This window comes from Lepidochelys kempii, chromosome 1 (genome assembly GCF_965140285.1).
Source record: "Lepidochelys kempii isolate rLepKem1 chromosome 1, rLepKem1.hap1, whole genome shotgun sequence".
NCBI classification, from domain to species: Eukaryota; Metazoa; Chordata; order Testudines; family Cheloniidae; genus Lepidochelys; species Lepidochelys kempii.
The window spans coordinates 133393467-133412999 of NC_136380.1; the positions used below are offsets into that span (position 1 = coordinate 133393467).

The following is a 19533-nucleotide window of genomic DNA, read 5'->3' on the forward strand; positions in this document are numbered from 1 at the left end:
TATGTAGTTGATAGGGACTGGGTTGGCATTCATGGGAGTGGGTATATGTGCATATGGAATGGGCAGATGTAGGGTAAGCAGATGGCTGTGCAGAATTAGTGACATATATATGTTCAAAATGACAGGGAAGGTGCGTGTGCATGCAGAAGAAGTGGGTGGGTAAATGTAGAATGAATTTGGGTAGATGTGAAGTAAGATGTGCCTCAGGAGTGAATGAGTGTGTGTGTTTGTGGGTGTAACGACTTGGAGTGGAGTGAAAGTGGGTGTGGAGTGAAAATATGTGAAATAAGTGAGAGCTGAGAGGTACTGAATGCATGCAGTGGGTGTGAGACAATGAGCTGATGAAAATAAATGTATTCATTTTATAACTATAATTGTAATTATAATAATTTAATTAATAATTATTTTCTTTGTTTGCAAATGTTGGCAGTATGCATGTACTGTACAAACTGTGTTGTCTTTCTTGCAAAACAAACTCAGGATAAACTTAAGTGCTATACATTGTGCACAGCATTCTGGTTTGGCTGCAGGTTGTTTCTCCTGTTCTACCTAATGTAGAGAAATTTTGCATTATACTGGGTACCTTACTCCTGTTAGACAAGAGAGGCCTCCAAGAAGTAGAGCTGGCTGAGAGGAGCCAGTGGTATTTTTTGAAGAGCGGAGGAGGGAGCTGTCATGCAGCCTGAGATACTACATTTTTCATAAATGCACTGCAAGTGAAAGTGTGATTGTAATACAGGTAGGCATATCATGCTAGCTTCAGTATAACTAGCAGTGAACGTAAGAACAGCCATACTGGTCCATTTATCCCAGTATCCTGTATTCTGACAGTGGCCAATGCCAGGTGCTTCAGAGGGAGTGAACAGAACAGGTAATCATCAAGTGATCCATGTCCTGTAGCCCATCCCCAAATTCTGGCAAACAGAGGCTAGGGACACCATGGACCTATCCCCCATGAACTTATCTAGTTCTTTTTTGAACCCTGTTATAGTCTTGGCCTCCACAACATCCTCTGGCAAAGAGTTCCACAAGTTGACTGTGAGCTGTGTGAAGAAATACTTGCAGTGGTAATAACAGTAGTGTAGGCATAGTGCCACAGACTTCAGCATGGGCTACCAACCAGGGTACATACCCAAGGTCCCTGGCAGGTTTGTCTACCTTTGCTACAATCGCACCTTCACTTGCGGAATAGACATACCACAGAACGAAAGACAGGAGAATGGCAAAGAATGGGCAGTGGCACAGAGCCTAGTACGCTTCTCCCCTCCTATTAAAATTTTAGTGGTGCTGCCTGATTTCTCTATCCTCCTTAAAAACAACCATTGGTTCCAAGGTGCTCAGTTCTCTCCTGTCCCTGGAACTGGCAGGAGGATGCGGTAATTGAAGATTGGGGGTACCTGGCCTGGCCTCTCAGGGGGATTGGGGTGGGGTTCCTGTTCAGAAGCTGAGTGGTTCTCTGTCCAGGTTTCTTGGGGTGGTTGAGAAAGTCCCTGCCCTGACATCTTATGCATGTGTGTGTTAAGGACTGAGGGAGTCCTTGCTCTTGTGGGGTAATTGACAGGCAATTGAGAAACCCTTCCCACTTTTCTCTCAGGTGGGGGTTGTCTGGTTCTCAAGATAGCCTCCAGGCCAGGGTCTTTTCACAGATGCCATGTGTGCCAGTGTAACGCCAACAGACCCCGGTCGTCAGTAGACGGGATTGAACTTGGGACCTCTAGAGCTAAATGCATGAGCCTCTAGTGCATAAGCTAAAAGCCATGTGGCTCTTAGCTAAGGTTGTAAAGCAGACTCATTATTCTCTCTCTAAGTGGTCTCGGTGCTACTAGATGGGACAGAGCACCACACCCAGGAGGTGTGGGGGTTATATACTTTCCCTAGCTAAGGAAGTGCATCCCAAGCTTCAGAGATTTCTCAGTTGAAATCCTGGATCAGTCCCCACTTGTAACACCAACAGACCCCAGTCATTGGCAGACAGGATTGAAACTAGGACCGCTAGAGCTTAGTAAATGTGCTTCTGCTGCATAAGCTAAAAGCCATTTGGCTCTTAGCTACGGCTGTAGAGCAGACTCATTAATCTCTAAGTGGTCTCAGTGCCACTAGATGGGACAGAGCACCACACCCAGGAGGTGTGTGGGTTACACCAGCTCCATTCAAGTGCTCCCTCATGGCTACTCAATAAACAGCTGTGAGGGGAATCCAAACCTCTGGACACCTAGATATTTTAAGCAGGCCGTCTCAGAAGGCTGCAGAGCTGTTTCCTCCTTTGGCTTCTCTGGGAGACTTCTGGGCACTGATTCACTCTGTTGCCCCTTCCACGGAAATGCGGCCCCTGAAACCACCTGCTTGTGGGCCTAAGGCAGGTAGACCGAAGGGCTCCATTTCTGCAGGGAAGTGCTATTATTCCCATTTTTACAGATGGGGAGCTTAGTCACAGAGAGACTGACTTGGTCACAAATGGTCTGTCACAGAGCAGCAAATTGGACCCAAGTTTCAGGTCCTAACCCCTGGACATCCTTCCTCTCTGGTCATCCACAATGTCTGTTTCCTCTTCAAAACATGTCCCCGCTGACTCTTTGTCCCTGACCCTGAACCCTCCACCTGCAGGTTCCATGCTGCTGCCTGCCTCTGCATGGAGTGGATGGTTGAGGAGGGAGAGCCAGGCTGTTCTAGATTGGCAGAGACATGGAGAAGATGCAGAGGCAGGGAAGGGCCTAACATGCAGCCAGTGCATTCTGCACTGGGACTAATCACTGTGAAGGAGCCCAAGGCTGTGGAAGGGAGAGCTGGGTATGATACATGGAAGTGCTAATAAATTACTTTTAAAGAAATAAAAATTAAATACCTCAAAACTTTTCCCTAGAATTAAAGTTGCCTGGAGATGCCTTGTGCCCTTCTGAAACAACAAGTTCAGCTAAACTCAGATCTTTGAAAATCAGGAAATAAAGGGTTAAGGAAAAGCAAAGAAAGTTCCGGAAGTCGGAAAGAGTTAAAGTACATACCAACACAACCTTAGCTCTGTGTGATGCCCCACTCTCATATCCCTTCTCACCGCTGGCAATCCCCATGGCAAGGAGACTCTTGTGCGTTGCTACTAATACACCACAATTCAGCACTGAAAGAGGGATGCTGATCAAAGGACACAGATGCCTGTGTACCATGAGAAATGGGGACACATGGGGGGAAAGGAGAGAGGCTCAAACCCCCGCACATCTCATATCACAATGATCAGCTTCTCCAACTCCTCTGTCCATCACTGAGTACAGCTACACCTAACACAGTATATGCAGCTAGAGTGGATGTGAATAATTCCCAGTGGCTATTGCCAACTCACGGGAGGCAGTCAGTGTTAAGGCTGCCTTGATGTTGTGTAGCTGGTCTCTTCTGCATGCCTTTAAATCTTATTTCCTGGAGGCCCTAAGGGTCAAACATTCCCCATACACGCACATACATATTATCTACCATCTTAATGACAGCTACAGATTTTGACGGACACGTGGTCCCAGATTTTCCAAAGGCTCCAAGCTTCCATCGAAATGAATTAAAGTTAGGAGCCGAAGTACCGTGAGGATCTGGGCTTTGGGATCCAGGCATGACGTGTGGCCGCTCCAGTCCCTCCCTAATTGCGCCTCAGTCTGCCAAGTGCCGGTGTGAACAGAGGCGAGGGGTGAAATTCGCATGATCTAGAAGGGGTTAGATGTGGGAACGACACAACCCCCAACTTGGAGCGGTTTCACACAGGGGCGGCTCTCTCGCCCCAGGCCGAGCCACTGCCCTGGATGGGGGCGTGTGGCTGTAACCCGAACCCGGCTCCGAATTCAGGGGCAAGCCCCGCGTGGACCCGCCGCTCCGGATCCCCTCCCCTCGCCCCCTTTCCCTTACGCCCGGGTTTGTTTCCGTGCCACCTGGGCCAGGAGCTAAGTTGGGTCGCCGCGCCTCACCCCCGCTCCCGGGCCCGCTCCCCTGGCCGGAGGGGAGTGTCTGCGCCGCCGGGGCTGGAGGCGGAGGGGAAGCGCCGCTCCCCGCCCCAGCGTGGGAATCGCCGGGAGGGGCCGGCCCTGGCGCAGGGAGGGAGGGAAGATGGCCGGGGCAGGCGCCGGGCTGGAGCGGGGGGAGCCGGCGGGGCTGTGAGCGGGGCGGGCGCTGGGCGACGCGGGCTCTCGGGGCCGCTGCCGGGCGGGGTTAGCGGCGGGGCTGGTCCCGGCTCGGAGCGGGGGAGGATGAGCCCGGCGCGGCGCTGCCGGAGCCGCCCGAGTCCCGCTCCCCGCGGGGCCGCTTGGTAGCGCTGGAGGCGGCGACGGCGGCGGGCGGCCGGGGCCCGGCAGCGGGGCCGGACGGGGAGCGGGCGGCGGCCGGGGCCGGGTGGCGGCGGCCGGGGAGCGGCGGGGCCATGCCGTGGGTGAGCGGCCGGCGGCGGCGGCAGCCGCCGCAGCAGGGAGCCGGGCAGCCGGCGGCGGGGGGCGGCCCGCGGGGCCGGGAGAGCTCGGAGCTGCCGCTGCCCGCGGGCTGGGAGGAGGCGAGAGACTTCGACGGGCGCGTCTTCTACATCGACCACAACACCCGGCAGACCTCGTGGATCGACCCCCGGGACAGGTAAGGGGCACCCACGCCGCCTGCACGGAGCCGGGCGGGGGGGGGAGCACATGGGGTTGGAGCCTGGCGAGCCCCTGGTCACATCTGGCTGATGCCCCCTTGTTCCCACCTCCTCTTGGGGGGGGGGGTCTCCATTGCCCCTTTGTGCTCCCTCCCAGCAGCCCGGGCTAGGGTGGATCGGCTGCCTCGCCTCAGCTTTGCTTTTGGAGGCTAGCGGGCCCGGGTTTCGAATCCAGCCCCTGCCCGCTCGCCCTCTCCGCGCTCACGCAGCCGAGCGGTCGGGAGGTGTGTGCGCGCTGGCTGGGGCCGTCACGCCTTCGCCGGGCTGCCCGCTCTGCTGGAGCCAGGTTCAGCCCGCACGGCACGGACAGAAAGAGACCTTCCAAGTTGCAAAACTGTCGCAGCGTTTCAGCTTGCAATAATGGGCTGAAGCCACCTGAAAGAGCAGCCGGTCGGCGGCACTCGATTTTATTGATCTGGCGATGGTGGTGGTTTGTCCGTTCCATGGTGTAAGTTTACAAGCCAAGGAAATCCAGAAAGGACACTTCCCGCAACAGATTTAAAAGGCTTGATTGGGTTTTTGTAAGTCACGGGTTGCTCTAGTAATTTTTAACTCAATTCCCAATATGAAGTCAAAGGAACTCTTCTTGCTCTCATCGAAACTTCTGCAAACTGTTGTTTGTATTTCAGCATAAGCCTTTTAAAGAATTTGTAGTCGGGTGAAATATCACTTTGCTCTGAAGTGTGAAAGTGGAGATATTATTTGGTGCAGGGTGGTGTAGTTTAGAAGTACGGAGTTGTCACTTGTTGAAATCTAATACATTCCTTCTCAGAAGAACAGAAAAATGTTTAGGCCTCCTCCGATTTAAATATTCTTAAAGGGGCCCTGTGTGGAATCTTTGCTTCTCTGCTCTAGAAACCCCAAACAACTCCCACACCCGTTAAACTGCACTATTTTAGATGTAGCTGTGTTTTTAAAAGAAATGGAGCATAAAGTCTCTTACAGTGGATAGACTGACTGAGCTGCATAGCTTTATTCTGATACAGTACTCAGTCCCTGTAAACGCTTGCACATGCTTAACTTTACTTGCATGAATAATCACACTGACTTCTGAAGTGGACCAACTCACTTAAGTTAGGTGTGTGTGTTTGCAGGATCAGGTCCTCAGTCATTTCTGTATAGTATTAAGGTATCTTTTTACTTCCAATTTGTAAATATTATTTGAGCGGTAAAAACTTATTTTAGGAGACAAAGCAGCACTGTCTGTGGTTAGTGCCCATACATAGTTTTGTGAGTGGTGTATAACTAGAAGCCTGGAGTGTTTTCATTTTTCAAGTGCTATTATAGAATCCACTATAACTTTGCAGCATGACCATGCTGATTTATTAGCTGGTTTGAACAAATTGGAAACACAGGCGCTTGAGACATAATTATATAATATGATAGTTTACCTTATCAGAAGATAACATTTAGGGAGAAATTTGGTAAATTAGTGTTTTTCTAATCAATTTGAGGACTATGTGGGCTACTACAGATTTCTTTGGACTACATTGTCACAGAATGACTTCACATCTTTTGGGCTTGGTGGCATGTAATAAATAAGATTAAATGAACTCAATGAGTGAAAAAACATCAATTTTAAAAAATAGGTTTTTAGTATTTTTCATAAACTTGCATCAGCTAAATGAAGAATTTATTACAGTTTAAAGATTATGGAAGTATGTAACATTTATAGATGGTGTGGTCTGGTAAACACAATCTCACTTTGAAGAGTTGCTCTAAAAGTTTCCATGTAGAGTTACTGAACACAAGTGTCAGTATTTTAGATGTTGGTAAAATAAGAACATTTGCTGTATACTTTTCTATATTAAACAATTTTTTATAGTAAGTGAAAGTTAGAAAAGGACAGTTTGAACTTCAGCCAGAGCTACCTTGCCAGAAATATGCATGGAATGTTAAGCAGGCCACAGAAACATTTAAATGGAGTCTGGTTTAAAGACTGTAATAATAATTTGTTCAATTCCTGTTTTCTTGCACAATGGTACACTGCTGTTTTTGTAGGTAAATATTTATACAGTTTATACAGTTAGCTGTTTTATTTGAAAACAAAAGTTTGGCTTTTTCCGTATTCTATTGACTGTGTATATGTGTATCCTTTGTGTTCATGTACTGCAGTTTTGTGTATTCAGTTGGCATATAATTTTCTGCATTGATTGTATACTCTAATGCTGTTCATTTATTCTGAATATACAGTGGTGTTACAGCCATCTAGGTCCCAGGATATTAGAGAGACAAGGTGGGTGAGGTTTAATGGCCCAATTTTTGGTTTTGAATATGCTACCTTCGGGGTGTTTGAAGGCAAGTATGTTTGTCTCAGTAGTCTGTCTCTCTCTTTGCTTTCACCTGAAATGTAATGGAAGGAGGAAGCCTTTCAATATGGTTCTTCGGAATATATGGAGCAAATATATAGAGTGCAGAGGAAAGAATTAAACAAGTCTTAGCATAACACCATTGAATTTTTTTCAGAGTAACAGCCGTGTTAGTCTGTATTCGCAAAAAGAAAAGGAGTACTTGTGGCACCTTAGAGACTAACCAATTTATTTGAGCATAAGCTTTCGTGAGCTACAGCTCACTGGCATCCGATGAAGTGAGCTGTAGCTCACGAAAGCTTATGCTCAAATAAATTGGTTAGTCTCTAAGGTGCCACAAGTACTCCTTTTCTTTTTACCATTGAATTTATGACTACATTTACTTCACTATGCTTCAAACTATCATATGCCTTAATTCTTTAAAATAATCTGGATGTTGTCTGATACATGTATAGCTTTGTCCAAATACTAATTTAGATTAATGCTTAATCTTCCCTTGGTTCACCAAGAATGCATGAATATGTGGTACAGTTTATTCAGTGGAGATTGACACATTTAACTTGAAGCAAATACAAAGGTGATTTATATCAGGCCGGTGCCATCAACTGCTGCAGAATTTAAGCTTTCATTCTAGCCCTGTGGTTGCAAAGGTAACCTTTCAAACGCAAACTCAGGATAAACTGCTGCTATGTTATTTTACAGATAGACATCTTCAGAGTATGTTGCTGATTAGATGTTTCTTTGGAAATACTATTGAGTGAAAGCTGACCAGGCTTGTCAGTTTTCATTGCTGCTATTCAAAGTCTTCTGGGTGGCAGTGGAACAAATAAGAACTCAATTTTGCCAATGCTTGGGAAAGCCCTAAGCAGCTAGGAGACATATGTACTGTAGCTATTCATTTTTTGGGGAAAAGGACTTAACACCAAGTTGAGGGAGGGATAGGGTGAAAGTCTCCACAGTATGCATCTGATGAAGTGAGCTGTAGCTCACGAAAGCTTATGCTCAAATAAATTGGTTAGTCTCTAAGGTGCCACAAGTACTCCTTTTCTTTTTGCGAATACAGACTAACACTGCTGTTACTCTGAAACCTGTCAGGGTAGCAATAGTACATCTCTCCCCCCCACACCGGATCACATCAACCAGGAGATTGGGGGAGGAGTAAAGTAGCAGAAATTACTCCCCATTCCTGAAGCAGCCAAAAGGTGGTGGTGGGTTGGTTGTTTTTTGTTTTTTTTTGGGGGGGGGGGTGGAGGAGGACAAACCCAGTATGTTTTTACTATCTAGCAGCCAAAAGGTATTAGGAAAAATTTGAAGCTTGGCCCACAGGCACCTCAAATTATCAGCCATCTACTAACTAGAGAATGATAGGAAAGATGGAGCCCAATTCCCAAGCACACATCAGGGACAGCATTATGTTAGGCATTCCAGCATGCTCCCCATTCCCAGCAGCTTGGGGCGTGGCTCTTCTTTTGGGCATTGCCTCCAGACAGTGTGGCGTGGGGTGTGTGTCTCAATCTTTTGTTTGAGTACAAACTTAAACCTACCACCAGTTGTTTGGTTAACAAATTGATCCCTGTGTCAGGGTGGGCAGGAGGGAGAGGGGCAAAGGTTAATGGGATAAGTTAGGAAAGCAGTATGTATACAGATTTTTTTGGAGGCAGAGGTGAGGACGAGATGCAAGAGAGAGGAGGAGGAGAACACAGTGAAAAGAGAGACGAGATGATGGTAGATGGAAAGAGAAAGAAGAGAACTGGAAACTGAATACAACTCAGGAAAAATACATTAGATCACTTATAGGAAAGAAAGTGGAGTAAAGTTAGGAAGGAAAACAAGGAATAATATGAGAGATGAAGTAAGGAAGGTCAGTGTCACAGGATGGTCTGCTTGCCACTGGGTGGTGCCTCGTGATGATTAGTTCTGCCTAGATTAGCAACCCCTTTCTGGTCTTCCCCCGTACAGTTCTTCTCCTGCTCACCAAGTCACCGTATGTCTACTGCATGACGCGGCCCTCCAGCGAGATCACACTATAATTTCCTCTTCATGGGGAGTCTTTCAAAGTCCTTCTGCACCCACAGCATCAGGCAGTCCTCAGATGACTGCCCTGACTATGTCACTCCTGCAGTGTCTCCAGCAGTCTTCGTATCAACTGCCCTTAACAAAACCACTCTGCAGTGGATGATTGGGAAACCAAGGCATACCTTCTACTCTGGGTTCCTGTTCAGGGCTCTGTGGTAAGCAGTTGGTCTGGGACTTCACCAATCTTATTGCCCTCTTCTTTTTCATCAGCCTTCTTAGTCAGATCCCTTTCTCTTAGCCCCATTAAGTAAACCCTTCCTCATGAGTAGTCCTATCTCCCATTCCTGCTCCCTTCCTGCAGGGAGAGAAGCTGAAGGCTTCATCCCTGTTGCCTCCCACCCTGTTGCAACTGCCAGCCTCCTACCTTTATAGAAGCCCTGCCTGCGCCCTCATAGGAGAGCTTCCCTATAATTAGGCCCTCCACACAGCCTAAATCTCCCCCATTTTGCAGTTTAATTGGTTGATGGGGCCCACCTAGCCTAATCAATTCTTTCAGAGCTGCTGTGGAGAGCACGTCCCAACACAGTCAGCCAAGCAGTTTTAGAGAGTATTTTATCTTTGAGATGGATCACTGCCTTGGTTGACAAAGATAATTGTGTTGTATTTAGACTTCTTAGCACTATATAAAATCAATGTGCTATGTATTAAATGGATTATAAATGATTAGATCTCAAAAATTATTAATGGATAATCATCAATGAGTCTGAACTCCCCCATCTGTCTGTCTGTCTCTCCCTCTGTATTTATTATACCTGGGCTCTGTAGCATAGACATGGGCTATGTTGGCCAAAGGTAGATGCAGTGTATCTTGACAGAAGTTCTTCTGCCAGCATAGTAATACCACCTCCCTGAATGACATTAGTTAAGATGACAAAGAAGCATCTGCACTGGTGGTTTTGTCAGCCTAATTATCTTCAGGGTGTGTGTTTTTTTGTTCCACATTCCTAGCCAGCATAGCTCTTCTGACATACCTTTGTGGTGTAGACCAAGGCCATAGATTATAAACTCTTCACTGTGGGTCTTGATCAGTGGCTAGGGCGCTTAGATACTGTGGTAATACAAACGTTTCTTGTGACCGTTTTTTTCTGAGTTTGGCAAGGGGGTGGACTTTGTGTCAGGGATGTGCCTTTTTCTGTCCCTGTGAAAACTGTTGAAATTTGAAAAAGCCTTTGAAAAATTGCAGTTTGCACGTGCTCAGTAGAGATTTTGATTTTAGAAGCTAAATTATCTGAAGATTCTGTCTGCACTGGATGTGCTGCGACTTGGAGCTGAGCTGGACGTGCTCTGCAGTTGCAGATCTGGGCTGCTGCAGGCTGTGTTGGGCATGGGCACCTAAAGTTAAACTGAGAGATGGAGGTTTACCTTTCCTGTGCTCTTAGTGATGCCCTGTTGGCACCCATTCAGGCAGCATGGAGGCGAAGGTTACCTGATTTGAATGCAGAGGGGACAAAAGCTAGATTTGGAGGGGGAATAGTCTGAAGGAAATGGGGAGTGAATCCCAAGACTGAGAATGGAAGCTGGGTAAAGGGGGGTTGGGAAGGGGAAGAGGTGGACGTGAAGGAGACTGGGACCGGGAACCAGAGGGGAGGGGGAAAGAAATGAGGGGGTGGGGAGACATCTGCAGAAGAGCTAGGGTGTGGGGGAGAAATGGGACTAGTTGGACAAGGAGCTGGGATGGGGAAGAAGGGACACTGAGATTGGATTAGGAGCCTATGTGGAGGGAGACTGTGAGCCACTGACAGGGAACATGGATAGGGGAGCAGTGAGTGGAGTCAGGGTGGTGGGGGGGGAGGGGAGAGAAGAGAGAGATTGGGTAAAGAGTGGAGAGATTGGGCCAGGAGACTGGGTAGGAGTGGCAGAGTGAGACTGGGATGAGCAGTTTGGTGGGGTGAGACTAGGGCTTGGTGATCCTGGGATGAAAAGCCTGAGGTGTAGAGACCAGCTAAATAAGGAGAACGGGACTGGGAAGAGACAGGACCAGGACATGTTGGGAGGGATAGAGCAGAAAAGAACGGGATCACACTTGGATGGATGGGCACCAGCCACTCTTTCCACCAGACTCTCGGCCACTGAACCAAAGTGTAGTACAGACTGGCCCACTGAGGTTCCTCCCCCTCCTCAGCAGGCGTGCTAGAACTGTTTTTATAGTGGGGGTGCTGAGAGCCATTGAACCAAACTGTAAACCCTGTGTATAATGGAAACCACTTCAAGCCAGGGGGTGTGGCAGCACCACCTGAACCTCTGGTTCCAACACCTACGCTCCTCAGGTGGCAGCAGATCCCACCACTTGGTGTAGGGGTGGGATGCGAGGGCTAGGGAAGTGTATGGTGTGAAGCATGAGCATGTACAGATGTTCTGCAGAAGTGGTTTGGAGGTTGGAAGGTTTGCAGAGCCTGGGGATTGAAGGAAGAGAAAGGAGGTTCTCATGGTTTTAGGCAGTTGAATGTTGCTCTGGAGAATTGGATTCTATTCTCCCTCTGCCCCAGGTTCTGTCGCTTAAACCAGGCTTTTCACATGTGATCACTGATTGTGTAGTCCTCATTTTTTGGCTGCCTGACTTGAGACTCTGGAGTTTGATTTGCAGAAGTGCTGAGTACTCACAGCTGCAACTGAAGCCAGTGAGAGTTGCTCTTCGAACATTCTAGAGAACAGGTGATTTGCCTGGTGATTTCGACAGTATGGCCTGGGTTTCCTTCCTCCCCCGTCCCTCGTTTTTGCTCTGAATGCAGGAATTATACTTTTTATGACCTGTGTTATGCAAGTGGTCAGTCTAGATAATCACAGCTGTCCCATCTAGCTTTTAAAATATATTAATCTATTTCTTTAAATTGCTGGAGATGTATAGGTGCAAATATTTTTTACTCCAACTTGTTGGCCTGGGCCCTGATTCTCCCAACACACGCATGCTTAACTTGATACTTGTGAGTGACTTAAGTGTTTGAAGGATTGGGGCCAGAGATGTCAGGCTAGTCAGTGTTGGGTACTTTTTTAAACTTGATGTTTACTTAAAAATTGTAGCTTCTTTGTTACTCTTATTTGATAACTGAAATCTAGTTCATGGGTAATAATTTGAACATGATCTTTTTAACCCTCAGTGCATTGTCGTTTAGATACTTTGAAACAAGTGAGATGATTACAGTATTATTTTTGCCCAAATTATATGCCTGTTTTGAGGAAAAGTAGTTACGTGTTAATTCCATGTCCATTTGTTTCCTAATTAATAGCTTTGAAATCCTATGGTTTATCCAGCCTTGTTGAACACTGATGCTGTACCTCTTGTGGCAGAAGATTCTAACTATTACTGGCCTAAAATGTGTTGAGAGTAGTATTCTGGAATCGTAGAAGGTAGAGATGGAAGCTTCTCTCTAGATTATGCAGACCATTTCTCTCCAAAAAGTGAAGGATTGTTCCCTACAGTACAGTACAAATGATAGATTTGTATATTAAAAAGAACATTAGATTTTTAAGTTTAGATTGAGTGACACTAAACTTTGTGGTCAGGTTAGCCAATTTTTGCAGTAGCTTAAGAAGGAAAAAAAAATTAGAGTGCTGTGAAACCTTAACAAGCAGAAAGATGATAGGCTGCTAAATGTTTTTTCACAGAAATGAGATTTTATTTTGTGCGCTTGATAAACTCATGCAGTTGTGCACTTCCAGATGATCTGCTGCTCAAATATATTTATCAGGAAAAATGTTCGTAGAGTTCAGGGCTTTGCAGTGTTACGGCAATGATACAGGAATGTATGATAAGTGCTTACTCTTAGAAGGTCCTGGCTGTCTGTGGGGAGGTGGTGAGCACCCTTGAGTTGGACTTGAGGGCATTAGGCAGCTCTCAATATCTAGCCCTGAGCAGCCAAGTTTTGAACAGAAGGAATTTTTGGAAAATATTTGTTCTTGAGAATTTGAGACCTATCGCTGCTGAGTACTGATGGATGAAAGGTAATGCAGTTTAATCTTGGACAAAATGAGGATGCTTTCTTTAATAGCAAATGTGTGTAAGAGTTTTAAGGTAAGGCAAATTCAGAGAAATGTTAAACATGTCCTCAGATGATGGGACTTCAGATGCTGTTAAAAGTGTGAGCTGCAAGGGGTAGGGACTTTGGGCTAGTCTACACTGGCAATGCTGAAGCGCTGCCGCAGCAGCACTTTAACATGCCTTTTGTGGTCACAGTGGCTCTAAAAAAACCCCCACCTCAAGGAGGGGCTTAGCTCCCAGCACAGGGCACTGTTTACACTAGTGCTTTAGAGCGTTGCAACTTGCTGCTCTCAGGGGCGTGTTTTTTCACACCCCTGAGTGAGAAAGTTGCAGCGCTGTTAATTGCCAGTGTAGACAAGCCCTAAGTCTCTTTAATTGCATGTAAAATGCAATGTGCTCCAGAAGCACTTAGAAATAACACGCATGTAGGTGTTACTGAACAGGAACTTAAATATTAGCTTTTTAAAAAACGGTAGCTAGAATGCATATGTCATATAAAAGAACATTTTTACTCTGCTTCTCAGGTTCTATGATTAGCTGATTTAAGAATGAGTGACTTGAGATTTCAGTCCTGAGTATAAAATGTGGATTTAGGTTTCTGTCGTCTTGAGCAAACTTTAGTATAGATTTAGAGACCATAGATATCAATTTAGTTTGTGTTAGAGCCAAAAATGTAGTTTGTTTAGAGTATGAAGTGTAACAGTGTACAAACAGAAGAACAAATCCTTTACAGGCAAGAAAAAAAGTGTAGGAATTTGTCTATAGTGGATAAAACCCCACTATATTTACCCTGTCCTTCATAAACTATTAAATATAATGCTTGATTCATGGGGCTTCTAATATTGTGGTGGGAGTGTATGGGGGAGTACTTTTATAAAGGTATGTATGGGTCTCTACAGAAATACATTTAATTGCTTTTTTGGCAGAACAAAATAAAACTACTATTTTTGCCTACAGTTTAAAAATAGAACTTCCTGAATATCATGTCTGCTAAGATGTGACAACTTGCATTCTTCAGCAGAGCAAGCAAGTGCCACAGATTCTTAACATTGGGTCTTTAGTTTGACTGCAGCATTGACCAATGAAAATAGAAATGTAGGTGTTTTCTCATCTCTCTCAATCTTCCCAATCGAATATAGACTAGGGTAGCATCTGTACTAGTCGAAGCAAGATAAAAAGAGAAACAAAAGTTACAAAAAGGCTGGATTAGGGCTAGCCTACAGGGAATAATGTTTCTCATGTTTCTGCAGTAGGATTCTTGTTTGTTTTTGTTTGCAGTAGCACCTAGGGGCCCCAAACAAAACTGGTGGCCTATTTTGCTAGGTGCAGTGCAAACATCAAAGACATTTCCCGTCTGAGTGCGCTTAAAGTCTAAATGTGGACAAGATGCCACAGAGGTGTGGGGAAACAAAATGAGGTAGAGGGGCAGGGGAAGAGGTTGAAATATTAGGAACGCTAGATATCCTATTTAAGGTCTTTCTACACATGGACTTGCATTGGTTTAACTAAAGGTGTGTTTTAAAAGTGACTTAAAAAACCTGGTGTGAATCCATTTTAAAATGGCTTATATCGATTGAGCTTAAGTTGGTAAGGAATTGACTTCGTTTTAAATTGACTCATCAATTTATCTTAATTTAAGATATCCCTATGTGCATACCAGTCTAACTAAACTGATCTTAAAAAAAAGACAAGTCTTATATTACGTATAATATGGAGGCTTAAGTTTTTGAATAAAAATAAGATGGGTGTATGAGGGATAATAATGAATCACTAAATAGGTCATGTGCTTAGTAATTATCATTAGATAGTTGTATCATGGTAAAGGTGGATCTTTGGAAGGGGTTTTAAGGGCAGGGTACTGCGTGTGTGAATCATTTGGGGGAGGGCATTCCAGTCACTGAGGTTAGCAAGGAAGGAGGCATGAAGGTGTGTGTGGTAAAAGTGGACAAGTGAAGGATGGAGGCGGACATCCTTGGCAGAGTAAAGGGTGTGTGTGATACAGTGAGATAGAAGAAGGGCCTTGATGGTAGGGACCAAAAGTTTGTAAGGGAGAGCCAATGGAAGTAGTTAAAGTTCATGTGAGGAGAGGGAGGTACTGTGATCAAAGTGGTAGGCTAAGGTGATTATTCTGGCAGTAGTAATTTGAATTAGATGCTTGAAATTTTTCAAAATTTTTCGGTGTGGGCTTGTATGGAGCAAGATTGGAATACTCAAGGTCAGAGAGGATGCGATTACAATAATTGAGGCACGAGATGATAGATGAAAGCTTTGATGCACTGAATAGAGAAAAGTGCTGGATGTCTTTGTTTGCTTCATTGCTAGTAATAGGAGTATTTCATGCCAAGGAGAGTACTTCTGTTTCTGGAACAATGGGCCATGGATCAGTGAGGAAACTTGAACATGAAAGTAGATCTTGGTTAGCCATGTCTGGAGATTCTGGATAGTTTTCTGACCTGATTTTTGTTGTGTCCTCACCCTTTCTAGGTAGATAATTTTAATCGGTTCTACCAACAAGTTGTAGTACATACCACTTTTAATAGTCCATTGAGTCATTTCTGTCATCCATTGTGTGCTCTTGTCCTGTACTCTTCATGTCACCATTGAGATAGTATATTAAGGTGTGTTTTTTTTTTAAACCTACAATAAAAGGGTGGTTTGTGCATGTAGCAAAGACTAGTGCAATATCTCATAGTTATTTATATAGCACCGACAATGTGTGTGGCACGTTATAGAAAAGGGATTATGGCAGCAGTGTTTTGAATTGGAATTCAATTTTGAAATTTAAGATGCTTATATGAAGGATTGTTTAGATTGTATTTTTTAAAAAAAGCTTTAAAATAAAAAATGAACTAAAAGTTTTATATGAAAGGGAAGATTGTGTAGAGATAAGTCATTTAGTTGATGTTGAGAAAACAATGTAGGCGTTTGTTTAATCAATAATCTCCAGTTGCTCAGCTTTTGTTTCCCCAATAACTAAAGGAATTATGCCTCCCTGACTGAAGGTGAAGTCATATAAACATCAAGATCTGTTATTGTGGATGTTATATGTGGTTCAAAAAATAGTGAAATAGTAAAATTACTTCTATTAAAATTAGTTGGTTTTAAACATACTATTAAAAGCAATATAGCAATTTAAAATACGTTCAGAATGCAATAATTGTGGGTATTTAATGTTGTAGGGTACTCGGATTTTAAAATACAAAAGAAACCTTTAGTAGTTCAACAGGCTTCCATCACGTGCCGGAGAGAGCTGACATTGACAATTCACTGTTAATATTGTGATAGGTTTTGTAATCCCATAAAGTATCTTGGGGGGGGGCATTGTAATAAATTTATGAATAATTTTTGTATGGTTGTGTTCTGCTACATGGGGGAGGATTACTACAGCTCATCGAGGAACTAAAACTGTGTGTGTAGGGGTGATTAAAGTGAGTTACTGAGACTAAATAACTTTAGAGAGGTATAGGGTAGCCAGGTGCCCAGTTTTTGACTGGAAAGTCTGATTGAAAAGTGGACCTGACAGTGTCCAGTCAGCTCTACTGACTGGACACCTCAAGTTCGGTTGCTACAAGCGGGGGAGGCAGGGATGCGCTTGGTCATCACCTGCTACAGCCCCTAGTCAGCTGGGGCTGCCTCCTACCTTCGTTGGGCAGCTGTTCCAGCCCAGCCCCTCAGGCAGCTCCGTCCTGGCCCGGAGGGTCAGAGGGGAAAAGCAGCGAGTGATTGGGAAGGGGGGAAGAGGAGTGGACAGGTGGTGGGGCCTCAGGGGAAGAGGCGGGTCAGGGGTGGGAGCTCGGGGGTAGGGGCAGGGCTTTGGGGGTAATAGTTGGGGCAGGGGTGGGGCCTCGGGGGAAGAGGCAGGGCTGGAGTGTCCAGTTTTAAATATTACCAAGTTGGCAACCCTAGAGAGGTACCACCCCTTGGAATGGCTTGCATGTATTGGTTCAGGCTGGGTTTTCCAGAGACTCAAACAAAGAAAGGGCTTTTGATGTAAAAAAGCTGAGTTTAAAAGACCAAGGGCCTTCTTTCTGATTCCGCAAATGGACAGAATCTTCTATCCATGGGTGGCCCTAGCCCTTGTGGAATGGTTGGAGGACTTCATCTTACTAAGGCCCCGCAAAATTTTGGCCTATGCCCCATAAGACCTCTGGTAAGCTTTAAGCATGCAAATAGAATTTTTAGTGTTTTATATGTTTTTTTCTGTAGTGCTTTTACCTTAAGAATAAATGTCCTTGCTTAGAAAGAGTTGTGTAGTAACTGGGAACTGCTAGTAATACGCTGTTCATTGCTCTTGGAGACAAAACAATTCACGGGTGCTGGCTGTTAGCACCAGCAAGTCTGTCTGCCTGTCACAGTGTATGGGAGGGAGATGTGCAGCCTTAAAACCTGCTGGTCAGAAGGGAGTGGGAGAAAGGTCCTTACCCAGACATAGGTGATGGCAGCAGACCTGAAACCTGACTGGGTTTCCAGTTGAGTGGACCATGCGGGTCAGGGGATGCAGTTATAGTTACCCTGAAGCTTTGATGAATATTACTCAGAATGAATGTAAGGGTTTTACCAGAAGATAATTTGTCTAATTTCTAGCCAAACTTAAAGCCCTGATACTACTTACACATGTGCTTACCTTGAGTAAAGTTAAGCATATGCAGCAGTAGGCTTGGCAGAATTTAATTTTAATTTTTAAAATAATTTCAGTGGATAATATCAGTCTATTTTTAATCATTTTTTCCTTTTTTGATCAATTTAAATTTTCACAGTTGTGGAAAATATTCGAGGGAGTGTCAGACAATAATTATTTAATGACCATAGATGTTGAGATTCAAAAAGTTAAAGCTTTGTCACTGTTAAACATATTGTCAACATCACATGCAAAATATGCAGAGTAATATCCTTAAATCAAGCTATCATTCTCAAGCAACATAGGGTGAAAGGCTAAGCTTAAGTGTTGCCAGTTTTAAAAGTTATGTATTCTTTTTTGTGAAACAGGCATGTTGACAATCATTTTGAATTGCACTCCCTCGTTTTCGCCGTCAGTGCATAATTTATGTAAGAAAAAGTTTGAAAGGCTTATTGCGTGTTTACTGCAGAAGTACAAGTAGTGTCTCCAGGGTTGAGGTTGCCTTGAGATTGGTGCTTAAATAGCATTAAAATTCCTCTGTTTTACATTTAAGTGTTTGAATTTACTCTTTTCTTTTCCTTTTGTGGATACAGTCTGACGCGGCTGCTGCTCTGAAACCTGAATTTACTCTCTGTATTTTGTACAATAACTCCTCATTGGACAATTGAATCTTCAGTGTCATTAGTTTAGAAGGATATTTACCAACTTGCAGGAGAAATCTGGAAATATTCTCCTATGAAATGTTGCCCTGATTTCTTCTTATTTATTTGAGTTCTTCTAGCTAAATAACCAGTCTCCACAAACACCAAACTATCTCTACTTTCTCTCTCTGATGACATGTAGAAGCGATTATACTCGGAGTTTCTGTTTCATTGGCCTCTGTCCTTTGCATACTAGTTTAGACTTCCGTTTTATTTCACATAGGCTACCAAATAGCTCTTAGATTGTATCGACTTTTGGTTACCAGTGACCTGTTCTGGTTTTAGACTAATGACCTAAGTTTTAATCTCATTGCCAAAACCCTCTCTTATGTATTGCTTCCCCCCATTAGATACTTGATTAGCTTGTCAGTATAAACTAAAGGAGAATACTATGTGTGGTTTTTTTCTAATGTGGCTTGATTTAAAATTTTGGCTAAGAAGTTTCAGCAGTCTGTATTCTGCTTTTATAAAATCTGTGAACCATTCTGTCATTACAACTTTGCCATAATAAATCACTGACATTTTTGCTACATGTATCATGTCTAATACACAAAAATGCCTGTATTTTTTTAGATTTTCCACATTTAACCATTTCCCAGATTTCTTTAAAACAAATACTTTGTTCAGATACTTGGTTTATACTTTCTGAAGTCAACTGGTAAATCTTAGGGAAGTACAGTGAGAGTGTGTGTCTGTCTGTCTATTTATCTAATCACCTTTTAGATGTATGAAAAGGGAATCCTGTGCCTCTGTTTAAGGGAAAGAAGTTATGGAACTTAAGAAACATTTTATTTTATTTAAAAATCTCTGGTGCCATGTAAAAGAACCATGGAAAATATGTCCTTGTCATGGAAAGGTCTCTCCTCTCCCCACCCCCTCCTTTCTGTAGATGGAGTCCTTCAGAATATGCGTTTGTAAATTTGTCAGTCATGTATTTAGCGGATGGTAAGATGATCATGTTTTATATCGGGGAAAAATAATTTCTCTTGTTAGCCTTGTATTTGATCTGTGGTACCTGTTTTGGTATTGTAGTTGGAAAACTCAGTAGCAATGGTAATATCTCAATTTCTATAGTAGGCTGTGTCTTCACTAGGATAAAGGTGTGTGCCTGCGTGAATATGTGCATCCCTCCCCCCTTTGATTGTACCTCAGGTTAGCTAGCTCAAGTTAAGAATATACCTTTTTTCTGTAATCTAAAAGTA

General features: G+C 44.2%; 1 protein-coding gene across 1 annotated transcript in view; it reads left to right on the top strand.

Moving 5' to 3' along the window:
* Positions 1-4387: 4387 nt before the first annotated feature.
* WWC3 (WWC family member 3) overlaps positions 4388-19533 on the top strand; it is a 171655-nt gene continuing 156509 nt past the window's right edge. The window contains exon 1 of the mRNA XM_073354676.2: positions 4388-4590. Within this exon, the coding sequence (XP_073210777.1) occupies positions 4388-4590 (203 nt within the window). The remainder of the gene's footprint in view (positions 4591-19533) is intronic.